Consider the following 21,869-nt stretch of genomic DNA (forward strand, 5'->3'; position numbering starts at 1 on the left):
TTTGAGGCATATTCTTTACTGTCTGAACCACAAGGGAAGCCTGGTACATGAGGAAGCTTACTCTAATTTTTCCATCTGTTTTCCTTCACTTAGTTTATCTTGGAGATCTTTATCAGTATACAAGATATAAATTTCATACTACTATATCTTTATATTAGACCATTGTCTGAAAACTCTCAGATAAAATTATTATCATGGTTCAGTACTTTTAAGATTTTCCACATTTACAAATTTGATTTTCTACTTGATTGAAATAGGTTTAACATTGTTGCCTCTTTAAACAGGAATATTTTTATTATTCAAATATTATTTAGACTTGTTGGTTGACTTTTTTCCTTGCATGTGGCTTTTTCTTACATATTTTTATTTCTTTCAATTTTCTCATTTGTAATTTTAAGATAGCTTAAGGAAATGACAACCATATAGAAAACATTTTAATGTACTGTACTAACATCCTATTTTGTTGTTATAATACCACTTGCTATTTTCTAAGAAGGAAGTTTTTAAAAACATCATTTGTAATTGGAAGAATTTGACAATTCTTAGAATCATTCTTGGAACTCTAGTATATAGGTGTTTTATTTTCTGTCAAACCACATTTATTGAAGGGTTCATTTTTAAAAAGTGCAGATTGTTCTTGGTTAGTTGAAATAAATCCTGCAAAGTGATTTTGTACGTTTACAAAGCAGTGTTTTGGGTGTAACCTAATGGCACCCCACTCCAGTACTCTTGCCTGGAAAATCCCATGGACCGAGGAGCCTGGTGTGCTGCAGTCCATGGGGTCGCTAGAGTCGGACAGGACTGAGCGATTTCACTTTCACTTTTTACTTTCATGCACTGGAGAAGGAAATGGCAACCCACTCCAGTGTTCTTGCCTGGGGAATCCCAGGGATGGAGGAGCCTGGTGGGCTGCCATCTATGGGATCGCACAGAGTCGGACACGACTGAAGCGACTTAGCAGCAGCAGCAGCATAGTTTAAAAGAGAATAGCAAAAGGCATTATATGAAGAGTTGAGCACTTTCCAACAATTCCAGGAATGTGCTGGTTGTAAAATTCTTGTTACACTTTTACTAACTGGAAACGTTTCTAGTAGGCTTTGTTGAATTTTTAAGCATTGTGATCTACCTTTATTGAAAACATACATAATAGAACTTAGTGTTAAAATGGTAAAGTCTGAAGGAAAAACATAAATACAGTATACTAACGCATATATATGGAATTTAGAAAGATGGTAACAATAACTCTGTATACGAGACAGCAAAAGAGACACTGATGTATAGAACAGTCTTATGGACTCTGTGGGAGAGGGAGAGGGTGGGAAGATTTGGGAGAATGGCATTGAAACATGTAAAATATCATGTAGGAAACGAGTTGCCAGTCCAGGTTCGATGCACGATGCTGGATGCTTGGAGCTGGTGCACTGGATGGCCCAGAGGGATGGTATGAGGAGGGAGGAGGGTTCGGGATGGGGAACACATGTATACCTGTGGCGGATTCATTTTGATAGTTGGCAAAACTAATACAATTATGTAAAGTTTAAAAATAAAATAAAATTAGAAAAAAAAAAAGAGTAAAATGGTAAAGTCTCAAAGAATTATGTAGTATTAGTTTTTTCCATAAATGTATGCTTCATAAAGGTTTTTAAGTTGATTCACTTTCAGAATTAGCAAATTTATACAAAAAACATTTAAAATTTAATGTTTAATAGATCCTTTAATTACTCCTCTTATTTATTCTAAAATTATGTACCTATGTGAACTGACCTATTTGTAGCTTTGGCACTGTTGACCTGTCTCTGCTTTTTGCATCTCTGTCCTTGAATATTAAACCTGCAATCTGGTTTCTGTGATAAAGTTTTCTTGGTTTTACTGTACTTTTGCTTGCTGTTCTTTCTCCATATCTTTTGCTGGCTAGTCTCCACTCATGCAGTAAATGAGGGTGGTTTCAGAGAATTCCAAAGACAGCCTTCTTTTCTCATTATATGTTCTGCTGGGAGATATCATCTACTTTTATTATTTCCAATGCTATCTATATGGTAATGTCTACTAAACTATATCCTCAGCTCATCTCTCTCCTTAGCTCCATTTCCAGTAAGTACCAAACTATTGGGTGTCTCTGCAATATGTCCTCAAACTCAGGCATTTTAAACCCAGTCTGTTCAAAAGAGAAATATTTTCACATCTTCTTACCCCTTTACTTTTTGTCTCTTATATTACCTATTGTAGGCAACTCACACTAGTAAATACCTTATCAACTAAGTAGAAATACAGTGATACCGTCTCTCCTTTGATTGTCTTATTTTCCATATTCTATTCTACCCGCATCCTGCAGATTCTGCCTCTATCTCTCTTTCAAAACTCTTCTCCGTTTGTAGTTCACAACATTGTTATTTTGTCTTGATGATACTCTCTTCTGTGTAATTATTTCCTGCTTCTATTTCTTTCTCCCTCCAGTTCACTCTTCCAGAATATTCTTTCTAAAATGTAAAGCAGTTTTAAAGGGGAATGAAAAACATTTGCAGTATGTGGAGTTATGTGTGTTGCTCTTTTCATAAAAGTAACTCAGTATATTTAAAAATGCAAATCTCATTTGTCATGCTCTTACTTAAAATAAATAGGGAAAATAATCCTCTCTTAACTTCTCATCCTCATTTCAATAAAATCCAAAAGATATTTTCAAAGCATGATGGCATCATAGGCTCCAGACACACTAAAGCATTTGCTTCCTTTCCCTGAATCTCCTTTTGTCCACTCCTTTCCCTGGTAAAACTAAACTCATTCTATATAAAACTTACCCTGAATAGTATCTCTTCTGCCTGAGCAGATATATTGTACATCTTTTACTAATAAAGTGAAGTGAAAATAATATTTATGTAGCTAATGAGATTTATTTGGACACATTTAGTTATTTTACAGTCATGTATATCTACCTTTGTGGGCATTATGGGGTTTGACATTAACTCTCACCCAGTCTACCACTAGGCTTCCCAAGTGGCTCAGATGGTAAAGAATCTGCCTGCAATGCAGGAGACCTGGGTTTGATTCCTAGGTCGAAAAGATCCTCTGGAGAAGAGAATGGCAACACCCTCCAGTACTCTTGCCTAGAAAATTCCAGGGACAGGGGAGCCTGGCAGGGTTTAGTCCATGGGATCACAAAGGGTCAGACATGGCTGAAGTGACTGAGCATAGCATGGCAGTCTACCATGCTTTCTCTGATAACTTTATATATACTTGAACTTTTCCTTTTCTTGACTATGTCCTCTGTGGCAACAGAAACTGCATCATTCATTTCTGTGTTCCCTCCTCAGGCACAATACCAGGCAGAAAGTAAGTATTCAGTAAATGTTTATCAATTTAATGAATACATCTGATACTTAGTATTTTTCTTGCTATAAAGCTCTTTGATTAATAGAGAAAAATTTACCAAATCTTTTTGGACAGTATCCTTCTTTTTAATAATGAAATAAAATTATTCATATATTTAGTAGTTATACATAGGCAAAACTATGCAAACACACGTCAAGTTGATAGATCAAAAGCAATTATGTAAGTCTGGATGGGGGACATTTTACTGAAGATGTGACCACTATTCCCTAAGACTGTCAAGGACATGAAAAACAAAGAGAGAAACTTGTCACAGACCAGGGTGACATAACGGTCAAAGGCAATATGGCACTCAAGATTGGAAAAGAAACTGGAAAACTGGTAGAATACAAATAAAGTCTAGAATTTAGTTAATAGTAATGTACTAATGTTAGGTTAATTACTTTTAACAGTTGTACTTTGGTAATATAAAATGTTAACAGTGTAGCAACTGAGAGAAGGGAACATGAGAACTAAGAATCTTTAATATCTTTGCAGCTTTTCTGCAAATATAAAATTGTCTCAGAATAAAAATTTCATTTTCAAAAATGCAATTATTATTTATGAAATGACTTAATTATGTTATAATACAATGTACAAATTTTCCAAATACTGTGCACACTCAGAGAGCTCTTGTAATAAAAGCATACTTTGAATTATAAACCAATCTTTTTCAAAAACTCAGTGGAAAGTTATAGTTGTTAAAAATATAAATTATAATTTATTATAGAATACTTGCTATTAGATTGATTTTAAATTGAGGTGCTCTAAAGAAAGGGAGTGCCAAAGATTGCTTAGACTTCCACACAGTTGCACTCATCTCACATGCTAGTAAATTATTGCTCAAAATTCTCCAACCCAGGCTTCAGCAATACGTGAACCATGAACTTCCAGATGTTCCAGCTGGTTATAGAAAAGGCAGAGGAACCAGAGATCAAATTGCCAACATCCGCTGGATCATGGTAAAAGCAAGAGAGTTCCAGAAAAACATCTATTTCTGCTTTATTGGCTATGCCAAGGCCTTTGACTGTATGGATCACAATAAACTGTAGAAAATTCTGAAAGAGATCGGAATACCAGACCACCTGGACTGCCTCTTGAGAAACCAGTATGCAGGTCAGGAAGCAACAGTTAGAAATGGACATGGAAGAACAGACTGGTTCCAAATAGGAAAAGGAGTACGTCAAGGCTGTATATTGGCACCCTGCTGATTTAACTTTTATGCAGAGTACATCATGAGAAATGCTGGGCTGGAAGAAGCATAAACTGGAATCAAGATTGCCAGGAGAAATATCAATCACCTCAGATATGCAGATGACACCACCCTTATGGCAGAAAGTGAAGAGGAACTAAAAAGCCTCTTGGTGAAAGTGAAAGAGGAGAGTGAAAAAGTTGGCTTAAAGCTCAACATTCAGAAAACGAAGATCGTGGTATCTGGTCCCATCACTTCATGGCAAATAGATGGGGAAACATTGGAAACAGTGGCTGACTTTATTTTGTTGGGCTCAGAATCACTGCAGATGGTGATTGCAGCCATGAAATTTAAAAATGCTTACTCCTTGGAAGAAAAGTTATGACCAACCTAGAGAGCATATTCAAAAGCAGAGACATTACTTTGCCAACAAAGGTCCATCTAGTCAAGGCTATGGTTTTTCCAGTGGTCATGTATGGATGTGAGAGTTGGACTGTGAAGAAAGCTGAGCGCCGAAGAATTGATGCTTTTGAACTGTGGTGTTGGAGAAGACTCTGGAGAGTCCCTTGGACTGCAAGGAGATCCAACCAGTCCATCCTGAAAGAGATCAGTCCTGAGTGTTCATTGGAAGGACTAATGCTGGAAAGACCCTGATGCTGGAAGGGATTGGGGGCAGGAAGAGAAGGGGATGACAGAGGATGAGATGGCTGGATGGCATCACCGACTCGATGCACATGAGTTTGGGTGAACTCCGGGAGCTGGTAATGGACAGGAAGGCCTGGCGTGCTGCAATTTTTGGGGTCGCAAAGAGTTGGACACGACTGAGCGACTTAACTGAACTGAACTGAAATGCTTTTGTGATTATACACTATACTGTGAATGATCTGCTTTATATAAAAATTTGAACACATTATTTTTTGCATGTTTTTATCAGAATTTTTGTGTAAAATCTGACCTTGAAATCAATGGAAATGTATACTGACTTTTGTCTACCTTAATATTATGAATCATTTTCAATTTTTATATTTTTATAACCCCACAGCAAAATATGTTTAAGCAATTGGTCTTTTCATCTATAACAAAAATGAAACATTCCGTTTTCTGATATCAGGGGACATATTGGAGGGGTGGGCAAGCATACATTTGTTTTTCCCTTTTATTAATGTTTTGCTGGAGGGCAAATGTCAGTGTAGCCACTTTCATTTTTTACCCCTTTTGCTGAACTCCTGTAGGGAAATTCTACACATGGGTTTCTTTGATGGTTCTTTTCATTTTTATCTCCTGCTGTGACTTTGACAGTCGGACTGTCAGTGGGAGACAGAAATAAAAGAAGAAGCCTTGAAGAAATGTTATAGTCTCATGCTGTGAATTTAGAAGATGACAGGGATTTTTGACTTGCTTCCTCTGGCCCATGACTAAAGAAGAACTGTCACTGGGTTACAGGGCTAAGGGGAGTAATGAGAACATATTTTCTCATGCAGGCTATGGAGAAGACACTGATGCACCTTGCCCTCCCAAGTTAATCGGAAACACTAGGGCTAAAAATTTTTTGTGGCAGGTTTCACAACCACTTACTGAAAAGGAGCCTTGACCATGCTCTCTGTACAGATTAGACATATTATGCATATAATGTGCATTTATTAATGATGATCCTGTGTAAATTTGCCTTTAAAACCATTGTGCCAGCAACAGTCTACAATCAATCAATTTGCCTGTCAGTGGCAGACTTTATTTTTGGGGGCTCCAAAATCACTGCAGATGGTGATTGCAGCCATGAAATTAAAAGACACTTACTCCTTGGAAGGAAAGTTATGACCAACCTAGACAGCATATTCAAAAGCAGAGACATTACTTTGCCAACAAATATCCATCTAGTCAAGGCTATGGTTTTTCCAGTGGTCATGTATGGATGTGTGAGTTGGACTGTGAAGAAAGCTGAGCACCAAAGAATTGATGCTTTTGAACTGTGTTGTTGAAGACTCTTGTGAGTCCCTTGGACTCCAAGGAGATCCAACCAGTCCATTCTAAAGGAGATCAGTCCTGGGTGTTTTTTGGAAGGACTGATGCTAAAGCTGAAACTCTACTACTTTGGCCACCTCATGCGAAGAGTTGACTCATTGGAAAAGACTCTGATGCTGGGAGGGATTGGGGGCAGGAGGATAAGGGGACAACAGAGGATGAGATGGCTGGATGGCAACACCAACTCGATGGACTTGAGTTTGGGTGAACTCTGGGTGTTGGTGATGGACAGGGAGGCCTGGCGTGCTGCAATTCATGGGGTCACAAAGAGTTGGACACGACTGAGCTACTGAACTGAACTGAACTGAACTGAAATGATATATATGAAATCAGTGTGGCGAGTTTGACCTTCTCCTTTTCCTATAAAAAAGTGTCTCCAACTCTGATAGGCAGGTGGGATTACATTTCCACTAATGAGGATATTTAGGGCTATGCTAATAACATTACTAATTGGGAAGTTCAAGAATTGTCTATGAAAAGACTTCAACATATGAAGTTCCATAATTTTGTAATAAATGTATAGAAATGTGTAAGAGAAAAAATTCACTTAAAATATAAATGAGGAAGAATTAGCCTTGTGATTATAAAATGGTCAAATTTGTTATCATTTAAAACATATACTTATTTTTAGAAAAGATGTACCTCATAAGTTGAGCATTTAGTCCATAAGAATGATATGTATTTAAGATTAATATTTTTTTAACTGACATATAGTCAGTTTTTGGTTTTTTAAGGAAACTTAAAAATGCATTTGGAAAACAGATTTTAAAAGTTTATGAAATTGTATATACATATTTATATAAATATATTTAAATGTATATTATTAAAAAGAAAATAGAATGCTGTCCTTTACATATTGAAATATGCAAAGGAAAACTCAGAAACTGAAAAAAATGCAAAATTTTTTCCACAAAATGATGAACTATCATCTCTTGAAATAACATTTTAGAATTGGGACTTTTATGTAGAATTGAGAACACAGTTCCACTGTAGACCATACTCACTTTTGATATAAGTTACAAGTTTCAGTTAAGTTCAGTGCAGTCGCTTGTTTGTGTCTGACTCTTTGTGACCCCATTAACTGCAGCATGCCAGGCCTCCCTGTCTATCACCAACTCCCGGAGTTTACCCAAACTCATGTCCATTGAGTTGGTGATACCATCCAACCATCTCATCTTCTGTTGTCCTCTTTTCCTCCTGCCCTCAATCTTTCCCAGCATCAGAGTCTTTCCCAATGAGTCAGCTCTTTGCATCAGGTGGCCAAAGTATTGGACTTTCAGCTTCAACATCAGTCCTTCCAATGAACACCCAGGACTGATCTCTTTTAGGATGGACTGGTTGGATCTCCTTGCAGTCCAGTGGACTCTCAAGAGTCTTCAACACCACAGTTCAAAAGCATCAATTCTTCTGTGCTCAGTTTTCTTTATAGTCCAACTCTCACATCCATACATGACTACTGGAAAAACCATAGCCTTGACTAGATGGACCTTTGTTGGCAAAGTAATGTCTCTGCTTTTTAGTATGCTGTTGAGGTTGATCATAACTTTCCTTCCAAGGAGTAAGCATCTTTTAATTTCATGCCTGCAATCACCATCTGCAGTGATTTTGGAGCCCCCCAAAAATAAAGTCAGCCACTGTTTCCACTGTTTCCCCATCTATTTGCCATGAAGTGATGGGACTGGATGCCATGATCTTAGTCTTCTGAATGTTGAGCTTGAAGCCAACTTTTTCACTCTCTTCTTTCACTTTCATCAAGAGGCTCTTTAGTTTCTCAGTTTCTGCCATAAGGATAGTGAGTTTGGAGAATCCCAAATCCACTGTCATATTTAAACATTCTCTAGAAGGATTCATGGAACTCACTTAAAGCTGCTCTATTCATGGTCACAATTATTACAGCTAAAGTATACAGATTAAAAATCAGTCAAGAGAAGTAGAGCACAGTGGAATCTGAGAGAGTTCCAAATGTAGTGCTTCCAGTTGTCCTCTCCCTGTGCAGCCAAGATAATACTACCTTCCTCCACCACTGACTTACAGTATACAGAGTATACTCTCTGTATACTCATCGGGACTCTATCACATAGGCATGATTGATTTCCCATGTGACTGATATCAGTCTTTATTCCCTCCATATGTCCACTGATACCAGATGACCAAAGGTCATCCTAAATTAAATTGGTGGTATGACTCAGAACCCCTCCCACCAAAGCACAGTATAACTATCTGGTTGGCCCAAAGACCCCAAATAAAGATACTCCTATTAAACATACCATTATAGGGGTTTAGAGCTTACATGTCAGAAGCTGAGTGCGAAGGCCAGGTCTCATTTTTGGGTAAAGTTTAATTTTTTAACCAGGATCTAATAAATGTATGGCCTTGTTGCTTTCACTGTATTTTTTAAAAGACATTACAGTTGTCCCAGTTCAAAACAAACCATATTGACTCTGATATTTTAGTTTATCTGTAGAACTGATTGATCTTTATTTCTTAATACATAAATTCTAACTTATAAAATTTATATATTATTTATATATTACTATTGGGTTTTTTAAAGATAATAGGAACCTTCCTTAGGTTTGAAGAGCCTTACTGAGTTCTGTGAATTTATCTTCCCAAGAAAAGTGCACAAGTGTTAAATTCTGACTGATAATTTATTCTTTTAAGAATCAACATTTTCCTCCTATAATGAGCATTGGTATAGATGCAATAAAGTAATTATCTTTTCTGCTAGTGTGTGTAAAAGAAAATATAACAAAGTTTTCTGCTCTTGTTAAAATTTTAATCTCAGAATAGAAGAAAGTAATAGCAAATGAAACAACTGACCAAGGATTAATGTCCAAGATATACAAGCATCTCATTCAGCTCAATACTGGAAAAACATACAACCCAATCAAAAAGTGGGCAGATGATCTAAACAGACATTTCTCCAAAGAATATATGCAGATGGCTAATAAACACATGAAAAGATGCTCAGCATCACTCATTCATAGAGAAATGCAAGTCAAAACTATAGTGAGGTATCACCTCACACTAATCAAAATGGTCATCATCAAAAAACTTACAAGCAATAAATACTAGAGAGGATGTAGAGAAAAGGAACCCTTTTACATTGTTTTTGGGAATTAAAATTGCTTCAGCCACTATGTATAACTGTATATAGATTCCTTAAAAAAAAAAATCTAGGAATAAAACTACCATATGACCCAACAATCTCACACTGAGCATATACCCTGAGGAAACCATAATTGAAAAAGACGCATGTACTCCAGTTTTTATCTCAGCACTATTTACAATAGCTTGAACACAGAAGTGCCCTAGATGCCCATCAACAGATGAATGGATAAAGAAGTTGTGGTACAATGGAATATTACTCAGCCATAAAAAGGAAGACTGATTTAGTTCAAATAAGGTGGATGAACCTAGAGCTTATTATAGAGTGAAGTAAGTCAGATAAAAACAAATATTGTATATTAATACATATATGTTGAATCTAGAAAGATAGTACTGATGAACCTATCGCAGGATAGCACTGGAGATGCAGACATAGAGCACAGACTTGTGGGCCCAGTGGGGGAAGGAAACAGTGTGATGGACCGAGAAAGTAGCATTGAAACATATAAAATACAATATGTAAAATCAGATAGCCAGTGAAAATTTGCTATATGAGACAGGAGCTCAAATCTGGTGCTGTGTGAAAATATAGAGAGGTGGGATGGGGTGGGAAGTGGGAGGAAGGTTCAAGAGGGAGAGGACATAAATATACCTATGGCTGATTCATGTTGATATATGGCAGAAACCAATACAAGATTGTAAGGCAATTATCTTCCAATTAAAAATAAAAACATTTGATCTGCAGGCATTTAAATCACATAAACTTTCATGAAAACAGTGATTATAGGAGAGAAATGCACACTGCCACCTGTTTCAGGTCTTCACTATTGGAAGATAATTCCCTATAGGTGTTTACTGTTTTTGCATATCTTGTAATCCACCTCTATTTTAGACTATCTTTGCATGATATTTATATAGTTAACAACCTTGAATGAAAGACATAGTGTCTCTCTTTGGAACAAAGAGCAGATTGGTGTTACTGTCCAGTGTAATAAAGTTAATGTCTCTTGCTTAGGACAGAGAGGGAAGAAAAATTAAAATCTAGAAATACTAAGTAGCTTGCCTGGGCATGTAAGTAACCTTGAATGGCTGACAAACAAGGTTTGAAGAATCAACTTTCATTTGGGGATTATACTCCTTTACAGTGGCTGTATTTTACTAAGTATAATTTTTTGACAAGATAGGCTGAGTTGTATTAACAGATAGTTTAGGGTGATTTCTCCCAATATTTTTAAAATTAGGGAAGATAAATGAAAGCAGAGTTTTTATGAGCAAGTGGAGATAAAATTAAATACCGTAATGGCTCCATCTCTTTATCATTTTATAATAAAATGGATTATGTAAAAAATTGATTAAAGTAATTTTCCCAAATCATAAGCTAGTGTTGATTAATTCATTCTTGAATATTCATGCATATATATAAAAGGACATATATATATATAGGAAATATTTTTATGACAAATCTTGAACAGTTAAATAGAAAGTCGAAAATATTACAGCACTAATTAAAATATATAGAGGAGCAAAATTAAAATATTCTTGCTATCTCTGATTTTGACTTTAAAAATACCAGATACGTTTATGTGTATGTGTTAGTCATTCTGTCATGTCTAATTCTTTGCAACCCCATGGACTGTAGGCTGCAAAGCTCCTTTATCCATGGAATTAACCAGGCAAGAATACTGGGGTGGATTGCTCCAGGGGATCTTCCCGACCCAGGGATTGAACCCAGGTCTCCCACATTGCAGGCAGACTCTTTACTGTCTGAGCCACCAAGGAAGACCCTCACTATATATGTCTAGCAACATGTAAAATGAGGCTTTTCATATTGCCTTGATCAACGACTCAACATTATTTAATACTTACTATCCTTTACTTTTGTCTGGCTGTGCAACTAATGGGTTCTTAAAATTAACACATGGGGCTTCCCAGGTGGTTCAGTGGTAAAGAATCTGCTTGCCAGTTCAGAAGACTCAAGAGACATGGGTTTGATCCCTTGGTTGGGAAGATCCTCTGGAATAGGAAAAAACAACACACACCAGTATTCTTGCCAGGAAAATTCCATGGGTGTAGGAACCTGGAAGACTATAGTCCATGAGATCACAAAAGAGTCACACATGACTGAGCACACACACATTCACACACACACACAAAATTGATAGGTTTTTAATGATTAGGTTTTTTTTGTATCTGTATAATTACTTTATTTCCCATTTCTGCCCTTCTACAGTAGGAAGGCAATAAGAAGGGAAGCTAACTCAACGCCTTTTCTCCTCAAATTGAGACAAAGGGAGGACATCCTAGTTTTCAAATCCAAAACAAGCTTGGGCAGCATTATCTTCAATGTCTCCTAGGAATTCTCTCCCATTATTGCTCTGCTGGGTTTGTATTTCATTATATCACCAAGACATGTACAGACAGTACTAGTAATAAGTGTCATTATCACCAAATGATCATTCCAAGAACTTAAATAGACATAGATGAGAGAGAAGCATCTCTGTCATTTACCTAGTAAAATTTTAAACTAATTAGTTCTAGGATACAGAAAGTAAGATTCAGTTTAATTGATACATTGTAAAGATATAACCCTGCCAATTTGATCTCTAAAACCATTATGTATACTTTTGCCATAAAGAGTCAATGCATGTAATTTCTGAAAAGGTCTGAATCCATGTGTAGTTTTCATGTATCATAGTTTTTATTCAAATTACATGATAGGAATTAAGTGACTGAACAGAAATATAATTCTGGACTATCAAATTATGCATGCATGAATAGTTAACCACAAAAATAAAATAATCCATTCCTTCCATTTCACTCAGTGCAATGAAATTACTCCTTGTCACCGTTCAACCTTGTATTCCTCAAAATGACTATTGTGAATATAAAAGCAAAATGGCGCCTTTGAAAAGTTTTGTGAACACAATGCGAATCATTTTCAAAAAGACTATAAAATGAAGTTTAAATTAGTAACCTAGGTATGACCCAGCTGTCAAGCATAATTGGTACTTGATGAGATTTTGTTGAATATAAAACTTAGTAACAAAATTCAAAGGGGAAAAAATAGTTACCTAAAGAAAAAAATTCCTTAAAGTTGCTGGGAAGAATTGATATATAATAAAATGCTAATAATATTTATTTATGCCTAAACTTTAATTGTGCTATGTAAAATTATCTCATATTATATGGACATTTGACCTATGAAAAAAATTCCAGTCCTGGAATCCATGCTGCATTTGATCAAAACTGCAGTTCTACTTTTGGCTACATCAGAAGTTCCAAGATGGTCATTTCTGGTGAACACTGATGGTTCCTAAAAATGTTTGCAAACTTAACCTGGTGAATTTTGAGATTATGTCTCAGAAAGTTATATAGTTGGTTTTTCTTCTAATAGAATTTACAAAATTAACTTAAACACAGAATGACAAATTATATAAAACCATGATTTAAAATTATTTATTTCAGTTAGCAAACATAAAACTACTGAAATGTAAGTGAAGTATTTTGTTTTGAAAATATTAAGAGCATAATGGCTGTATTCTACAAATATTTTGTTTGTTTTTAGAACAAGAAATTTTTTTTGTTTGTTTAGGATATTCATGATTTCATTAAATTGATCAAGCTGCCATTAAAATGAAACATACCAATGCATCATGAAGAAATTATTTGTTCTTTGATATAAACTATCCTTCGTGGCTCAGACGGTAAAGAATCTGCCTACAATACAGGAGAGCTGGGTTCAATCCCAAGCTGGGAAGATCTGCTGGAAGAGGGAATGGCAACCCACTCCAGTAATCTTTCCTGGAGAATTCCATGGACAGAGGAGCCTGGCAGGCTACAAACCATCAGACTGCAAACAGTAGTACACGTCTGAGCATCAAGACACTGATACATCTAAATTATCATATATTGGGAAAATAGGTTCAATCCTTTTCTCTGTACAATAATAAATAAAAGTTTTATTTCATTTTCTTTTTCTCAGTATATTTTTGTACCCTTCTTTCTTTTAAAGTGACTGAACTGAATTGAACTTCTTGTAAAGCAAAACTATAACATTTGTAGTAATACATTGACTGTTATTATGCACCCATTTGATCAAATTTCAGTTCGCTCTATTTTTTGGTGTTGTTGAGAAGCTGGTTATGTTTTTAAGAGCAATCTGTTGGGTGACCTCAGATATGCAATTCAGGAGATGTAGTCAAGAAAGCAGTAATAAAGAAAAACTTTCAACTGTAATGTTACTCTGCATTTAAAATACCAATACAATATTGTAAAGTAATTAACCTCCAATTAAACTAAATAAATTTATATTTTAAAAAAATACCATCAGGTTCTCTTTTGTTGTTAAAATGGAAGACCTTATACCAGAACCAGAAAGACATGGGTGGGCTCTGTTCCTCTGCAGTATGCTGTACAGAACCTTCCAGAAATCATTTGGTTTCTCTAAGACCCATTTTATTCATTGAAAAAGGTGCCTAATAAAGCCATTCTCAAATACCTGAATGATTATAAACTTCATAATAAATATGAAAATGTCTCAATACAAAAATAATGTAATGCTATGTATTAGTTTTCTCTTGCTGCCATAACAAAATTATTAGCTTAAAGCAATGCAAAAATTTTATTCCCTAGTCTTTTTACATCAGAAGTCCAGGTTGATTCTGCTGGTTTCTCTGCTTTTCATTTCATCAGGCTGAAAGCACTGCGTTGGCTGGCTTGGGTCTTACTGGGAAGCTTTGAGAAGAACTGTAATGATTCCATGCTCATTCAGGTTGTAGGAACAATCTAGTTCTGTGTTTGTAGGACTGAGGTCCCATTAACTTGCCTACTCTCAGGTGGAAACTGCTTTAGTTCATAGAGGACGGTCAGATCCTTGCACACAGGTTCCTGAATCTCAGAGCCAGTAACAGCCATGTCACACCCTCTTCATGCTTGAAGACTTTATGACTGCCCCTTTTTGCCACCAATATCTTGCAGCTTTTCCGGTTTCATCTCTCTTATGCTTCCATCTAAAAAATTCTCTACTTTTCAGAGCTAATGTGATTAGATTAGGCCCACCCAGATGGATGCATAATCCAGGACAGTCTTATTTTAAGGTCTGTAGACTTAATTATATCTGCCAATTCCCTTGTACCATGAAGATAACATATTAATAGGTTCCAAGTATTAGGGCATTAAAACCTTTGGGATGCCATTATCCTACCTACCACATACTGTAATACAACTGTGAAAGTGAAAGTTGCTCAGTCGTGTCTGACTCTTTGCAATCCCATAGACTACAAAGTTTGTGGAATCCTCCAGGCCAGAATACTGGAGTGGAGAGTCTTTCCCTTCTTCAGGGGATTTTCCCAACCCAGGGATCAAACCCAGGTCCCCTACATTGTGGGCAGATGCTTTACTAGCTGAGCTACAAGGGAAGCCCAAGAATACTGGAGTGGATAGCCTATCCCTTCTCCAGTGGATCTTCCCAACCCAGGAATCGAACCTGGGTCTCCTGCATTGTAGGCAGATTCTCCCTGAGCTATCAGGGAAGCCCTAATACAACTGTGAAGTTATTTTATTAGCTCTATTGATGGATATAGGAGAATGAACTTGGAGAATTTGAATAATATTAATCAGAGTCAATAGAGTATTAATGTTAAGACAGGAGAGACTAAACCTCTTTTAGTCAGACATAATTTGATAAGAAATAAAATTAGAATGAAAGGAAAGGGGACTTGTGAGGTAAGAGGCCACTTAATAGACTTAACAAAATTTTTACCACAAATATAATGTAATAAAACTAATGTTAATTAAGCAAATGGATATGAACATATGTATTGCCTGAAATTATTTGTTTTAATTACCAGAGCTATTGATTCCAATTCAGAGCAACTTTGATTAATATCAGGTTGAGAATATTGTAACTGAATATCCAAAGTATAATGAAATGAAAATATTAATAAAATTGAGTTATTACAAATGTATGTCATAGCTAAAACTACATATATCCATTTATATGTAGGCAAATTTGCATATATACAAATAAAATTTGCTCTATAATTTTGGCACCCCACTCCAGTACTCTTGCCTGGAAAATCCCATGGACGGAGGAGCCTGGAAGGCTGCAGTCCATGGGATCGCTAAGGGTCGGACACGACTGAGCGACTTCAATTTCACTTTTCACTTTCATGCATTGGAGAAGGAAATGGCAACCCACTGCAGTGTTCTTGCCTGGAGAATCCCAGGGACGGGGGAGCCTGGTGGGCTGCCGTCTATGGGGTCGCACAGAGTCGGACACGACTGAAGTGACTTAGCAGCAATTTTTAGTTACTCTGGCACTAAAATAAATGCTTTATTCTTAATATTTTAAGTTCTTTTTAAATTTTTTATTGAAGTACAGTTTTACATTATAGATTTACAGTATTGTGCCAGTATCTTCTTTATAGAAAATTGACTCAGTTATGCATATATATGCATTTTTTAAATATTCTTTTCCATTATGGTGTATCACAGGATATTTAATAAATTTCCCTGTGAAATATATAAGGACATTGTTTACATCTTCAAAAAATTGAATGAGGCCTACTCGTGTTAGAGAAGGCAATCTGCTTTATTCATTTGGCTGATTCAAATCTTAATTCATCCATAAATACCCTTACAGGTAGATTTAGAATAATACTTGAACAAATGACTCAGGACCACATGACCCAAGCAGATTGAGACATAACATTAACCATAACAAGTACACCACTTTTGAACTTGGCACCCACACACGCATCCTATAACTGTACTTCAAATTACCAACATTTGCTGGATCATCAAAAAAGCAAGAGAGTTCCAAAAAACATCAATTTCTGCTTTATTGACTATGCCAAACCCTTTGACTGTATGGATCACAATATACTGTAGAAAATTCTGAAAGAGATGGGCATACCAGACCACCTGATCTGCCTCTTGAGAAACCAGTATGCAGGTCAGGAAGCAACAGTTAGAACTGGACATGGAACAACAGACTGGTTCCAAATAAGAAAAGGAGTACATCAAGGCTGTATATTGTCACCCTGCTTATTTAACTTATGCAGAGTACATCATGAGAAACGCTGGGCTGGAAGAAGCACAAGCTGGAATCAAGATTGCCGGGAGATATCAATGACCTCAGATATGCAGATGACACCACTCTTACGGCAAAAAGTGAAGACCTAAAGAGCCTCTTGATGAAAGTGAAAGTGGAGAGTGAAAAAGTTGGCTTAAAGCTCAACATTCAGAAAACAAAGATCATGGTATCTGGTCCCATCACTTCATGGGAAATAGATGGGGAAACAGTGGAAACAGTGGCTGATTTTATTTTCCTGGGCTCCAAAATCACTGCAGAAGGTGATTGCAGCCATGAAATTAAAAGATGCTTACTCCTTGGAAGGAAAGTTATGACCAGCCTAGACAGCATACTAAAAAACAAAGACATTACTTTGCCAACAAAAGTCCGTCTAGTCAAGGCTATGGTTTTTCCAGTGGTCTTGTATGGATATGAGAGTAGGACTATAAAGAAAGCAGAGCACAGAAGAATTGATGCTTTTGAACTGCAATATTGGAGAAGACTCTTGAGAGTTCCTTGGACAGCAAGGAGATCCCACCATTCCATCCTAAAGGAGATCAGTCCTGGGTGTTCATTTTAAGGACTGATGTTGAAGCTGAAACTCCAATACTTTGGCCACCTGATGCAAAGAGCTGACTCATTTGAATTGACTCTGATGCTGGGAAAGATTGAGGGCGGGAGGAGAAGGGGACGACAGAGGATGAGATGGTTGGATGGCATCATTGACTCGATGGGTTTGGGTGGACTCTGGGAGTTGGTGATGGACAGGCAGGCCTGGCATGCTGCGGTTCATGGGGTCACAAAGAGTTGGACACGACTGAGCGACTGAAATGAACTGAAGTCTCTGAATGCCCAATAAATCTCCTTCACCAGAAAAGGAGGTAAAGTATTATCTTCCTTGATAGAGGCAATTATTATGGTGGTTTGTCACCATAACATCCTTTGCTCCACATCTCAGAGAACTTATGTGGGGATTGTATAAGTTGCTGAATATGTCTGTTCCAATTATGTATTCCAGAACCGGGGGGATAACCACAGAATGGGTTTGGGTGCCCACTGAAACCAGTGTGAGATGGACCTGAGCTAAAACTCCATTAACCTCCTGACTTCCATAAGACCCTACTATATGAAACACAGTGACATTTTGGGGTTTTTGCAATTAATATCAGATTATACCTACTGTCCATTAGTTTCCCAGTGGTTTGATTATTTCCATTCCCCTACTGCACAGTTATCGTAATGAACATCAGAAGATCCCTTTGGGGAAGTCTGGGAGAAAGATTAGTATAAATTGTTGGCAGTGTACCAGGCTCTTTCTTCAGTGGAACCTGGCTTTGCCTTCTATTCTAGGGCTTCTGGACTGTAAACTGGCTCACACTGGCAATTGTTTGAAAGGCTGTTTCTTTTTATGATTCGGGCTAGACTTTTGTTCTTCAACTTTTTGTTCTTCAAAACTTTTCTGCTTATACAGATCAAATAAGAATCTTATCATCCCCCTATCGATTTCCCTCCTGTGAACACCATAATCAACTAGCCAACACCATAGTCTGTGGGAATCAGACTGTTCTAATTGCTGATTTGACCTTTACTCTTCATTGAAGTAACTACTTCCATTATGCCTTGGCCTTTGAGTCACAATCCTTGGCCCCTGCCACCATAGGATCCAATAACTTCCATTGCATATTTCCTCATTCAGTGATTGCAGTTTCCACTGTAGGCTTGTCTACAGACCAGAGTGATCACACAGAGCATTTCAAAGGATGTCGGGGCTTAACCAAAAAATTTATTAATATTTTTGTACTCATGATGAAAGGTATGTCTCTAGACCCTCCCAGTGAGGTTGAGTAGGTCTTAAAAGACTTATTCACTGTAACATTCCAACCACCTATTTCTAAATTTATCATGTTTTTGTTAAAGTTTTTTAAAAAAACTACATATGCCTTACTTTCGTGGCAACCCTGACCTGACACTGATTTATAACATGTCAAGTCAAATGTCTGTCTTGACCAAATGTCACTAAAATCCCCATATAGTTATTTTTACCTTAATAAACTGATTAATATGCTTGCACTAAAGTATTTACCATTAGATCCAAATTTTGCTGCTTAGAACATTAATGAGAATAACATAACTTCATACATTTATTTTTCAACATTAAAATGTGTCTATTTTCAATACTTTGTCTAGCATTCTTTTGGGCCTACCAGCATCTGAGGCCTTTTCTTGTAAGGAAGAGCCCATCTCCATATGGAAATTGAAATGCCTGACTACTGCTTTCCAAGGCTTCTTTTTGTCAAGGGCATGACATGCTATAGGTTCTAAAAATGGGATTCACCAGTTGGAACTATCAGTTTCTTTTTGCTGCTGAGTAGTGGCAACTATGCAGCTATTTCCAGAGAGAGCAGAAGCAGCAGTTTTCTGAGCAGATTCCAGTGACTCAGCTGGTGGTTCACACTACAGCATCTAGTGTCCAGATCTAACTAGAAGATTTTAAGACAGTCTATGCCATGATTTTGGATGTAGTTCTGAATCCAGTCCTCTAACTCTCCCAAAGACTCTTAGAGTTACCCAATATTCTTTCACTAAATTACTGTTCTGCCTTTATCAACCACATTCTGTCACACCACTGACCAACATCATTGTACACATTAGTAGAGATTATGTAAGAAAAAAATCCATATAAATATCATCACTGTTAATCATTATTTTGGATGGTTTTATTTTCTCTACACTTTGTGCAGAAAGATTTCTATAAGTTTAAACTACTTTTCTTGTGTTGTTTATTTTTTCTACTCTATACTTTTTAGTGTTATTATTTCCTTTAAAATAACAGAACAATCTCAGGATTGCTTTAAATCTTGTTTAAAATCAAAAATTGGAAATATTTAGTATTTGGTGTTATTTGAGGATATATTGTAGGCTTCTCTGGTGGCTCAGTTGGTAAAGAATCCACCTGTAGTGCCGGAGACCTGGGTTCAATCCCTGGGTTGGGAAGATCCCCTGGAGATGGGCATGGAAGCCCAGTCCAGTATTCTTTGCCTGCAGAATCCCATAGACAGAGGAGCCTGATGGGCTATATTATATTCATATGGCATATATGGTTCCTGGAAGATTCTATTTTGGGAGACAGTTCTTTCTTCATGATTAGCTAGTTAACTCTAACTTTACTTTCCTCTCAGATTCTATTGACTCTGCTTTCATGAGGCCATTCACATATCTTTATACTGACTACCACCATCCTATTTTAGGGCCCCATTAACTCTTTCTGGACCTCTTATTTAATGAATCTTACTTTCTTTAATTCCTTCTTTCTCTAGTCTACTCTGTGGCCATTTAATCTTTCAAGAGAAGAACTCTTAGCTATAATCTTTTTTTCTCACCCCTGTCAACTAAGTTGAATATTAAATCCACAGCTTAACATGTATGACCCTGCACACTATGACTTCAGCTCACCTACTCAAACATATTTGTTAGTGTTCTCCTATGTATACAAAGTTAGGGTAAAACCACCTATTTTATTGTTGGTGTCTTTATTTTTGTACTTGCGTATCTTTGCTTGTGCTGCTGTTACTGGCTCTTTCCTTAAGCCTGAGCAATAATCTCTTCCTTGAAGATACCATCCATACACCATTATCTCCCCAAATGTCTCCTGACTCCCCAGCATATAGCCTTCCTGTTTTCTGAAATCTCACAGAAGTTTACCTAAGTTCTACTTCAAGCATTAATAGTGTATTATATTTTTCAACACCAGATTATATATATTTCAGTAAATTATCCCCAATTTCATATCTTCTGCAGGGTATTCATAGACATTAAATTTAATGAGTATTAAATGAGCATTCCTTAAATTTTATTCATGTAAATGTTTGGTGAGTTGCAAGTTGCATAATGATCATGGGCAGTGGAAATCAGAGCAAATAAATTTACAATATCTGGCTCTAAGGAGGAATGGAAAATGTCTGAGGCTGATAATGAGAAGACTCAGAGTATATGGACTGAAGTAAAAAAGACTAAAAGTGATTATTATTGCCTGGAGTCATTATGCCTGCCAATTAAGTTTTCTGCAGAAGGGAATGAAGCTTTCAGTAGCATCAGTGAGCACCATTGTATGAAACAAATTACCTAGAAAGTAGTAAGTAAAAGAGCTTCATATCAGAAGTTGAAATGGTATATCTTTTGGAGATTACTGATTTTTTGAAAGTGTATTTTTAACTAGACAATACAAATTGCAGTGTGAATTTGTCTATACAAAGCAAACTTGTAAGGCAGTCTGACAAATAGTCACTTGGTTTTGATTGAAAGACAAGTATATGACTACATTTCTGCACACCTGTGAAAATATGAGAAATTATCTCTTCTATTTTGATTAGGCTTACCTTCTACGGGACCTCTATGTTTCTTTAATATTGAATTTGGATGATTGTTTTATTATAGAAAGCAATTACTCTTCCAAAGGAAGTGTCTAATTTAATGGAACAAGCATTTAGTAATACCATCTATTGTTATTATGTGCAAATATATAAGTGCTACTATGAAGGATACTAGATACGGCTCCCAGTCCTGAATAAGTACATACTCTAAACAATTACTTTTACTTTAAAAGAAACCTTTATAATTTAAAAAAAAAGATGATAATAAATAGAAAAACATGTATTCTTTCACCCTTTGTAGTTAAGAGTTGAAAGCATGTACTTTTTTTTTTTTTCCTTTTAATCAAAAAGTCACACTGTGGATATTGCTTTCTGTGGTTAGAAAAATTCTGTGTTCTTTTATATCCTGAGTAGATTGCTTGTCATGTTAGGTTTGGAAAGTCAAATTAGAATACAAATTAAAAGTGTTTTCCTGAAATCCATTTGGTTGATATTTTAGAATCATTGCTTTTTGAAGAATATTTGGAAGAATATTGAATTAGAGTGTGGTACTAGGACTGCCATCCACAGTTGTTCAGGCTTCAGACTGTATAATTCCATGGGCTTCATAATACCCTTGTAATTTTGACATAATAAATGTCCTCTAAATCAGAGGAGATTATCATAACAAAATTTTGCTATGATTGTTCATGTTTTATAACCACTGCTGATCAGCTGTTCCTCTGCTGCATGTCATCTTCAT

The 21,869-nt window shown here is 36.4% G+C and overlaps 1 protein-coding gene across 15 annotated transcripts in view; it reads left to right on the plus strand.

The window, feature by feature from the left end:
- The window catches only part of EPHA6 (EPH receptor A6), a 1,025,466-nt gene that overhangs the window by 365,583 nt on the left and 638,014 nt on the right, over window positions 1–21,869 (plus strand). Inside the window, exon 4 of one of the 15 annotated variants that reach the window (XM_061436919.1) lies at window positions 13,275–21,864. The exons of the other annotated variants lie outside the window; for them this stretch is intronic. Coding sequence (XP_061292903.1) covers window positions 13,275–13,285 — 11 coding nt within the window. The 3' untranslated portion in view covers window positions 13,286–21,864. Of the gene's footprint in view, window positions 1–13,274; window positions 21,865–21,869 lie in introns of those variants that run through there. 15 annotated transcript variants of the gene reach the window in all.

The sequence above is a fragment of the Bos javanicus genome, chromosome 1 (assembly GCF_032452875.1).
Source record: "Bos javanicus breed banteng chromosome 1, ARS-OSU_banteng_1.0, whole genome shotgun sequence".
Lineage (NCBI taxonomy): Eukaryota > Metazoa > Chordata > Mammalia > Artiodactyla > Bovidae > Bos > Bos javanicus.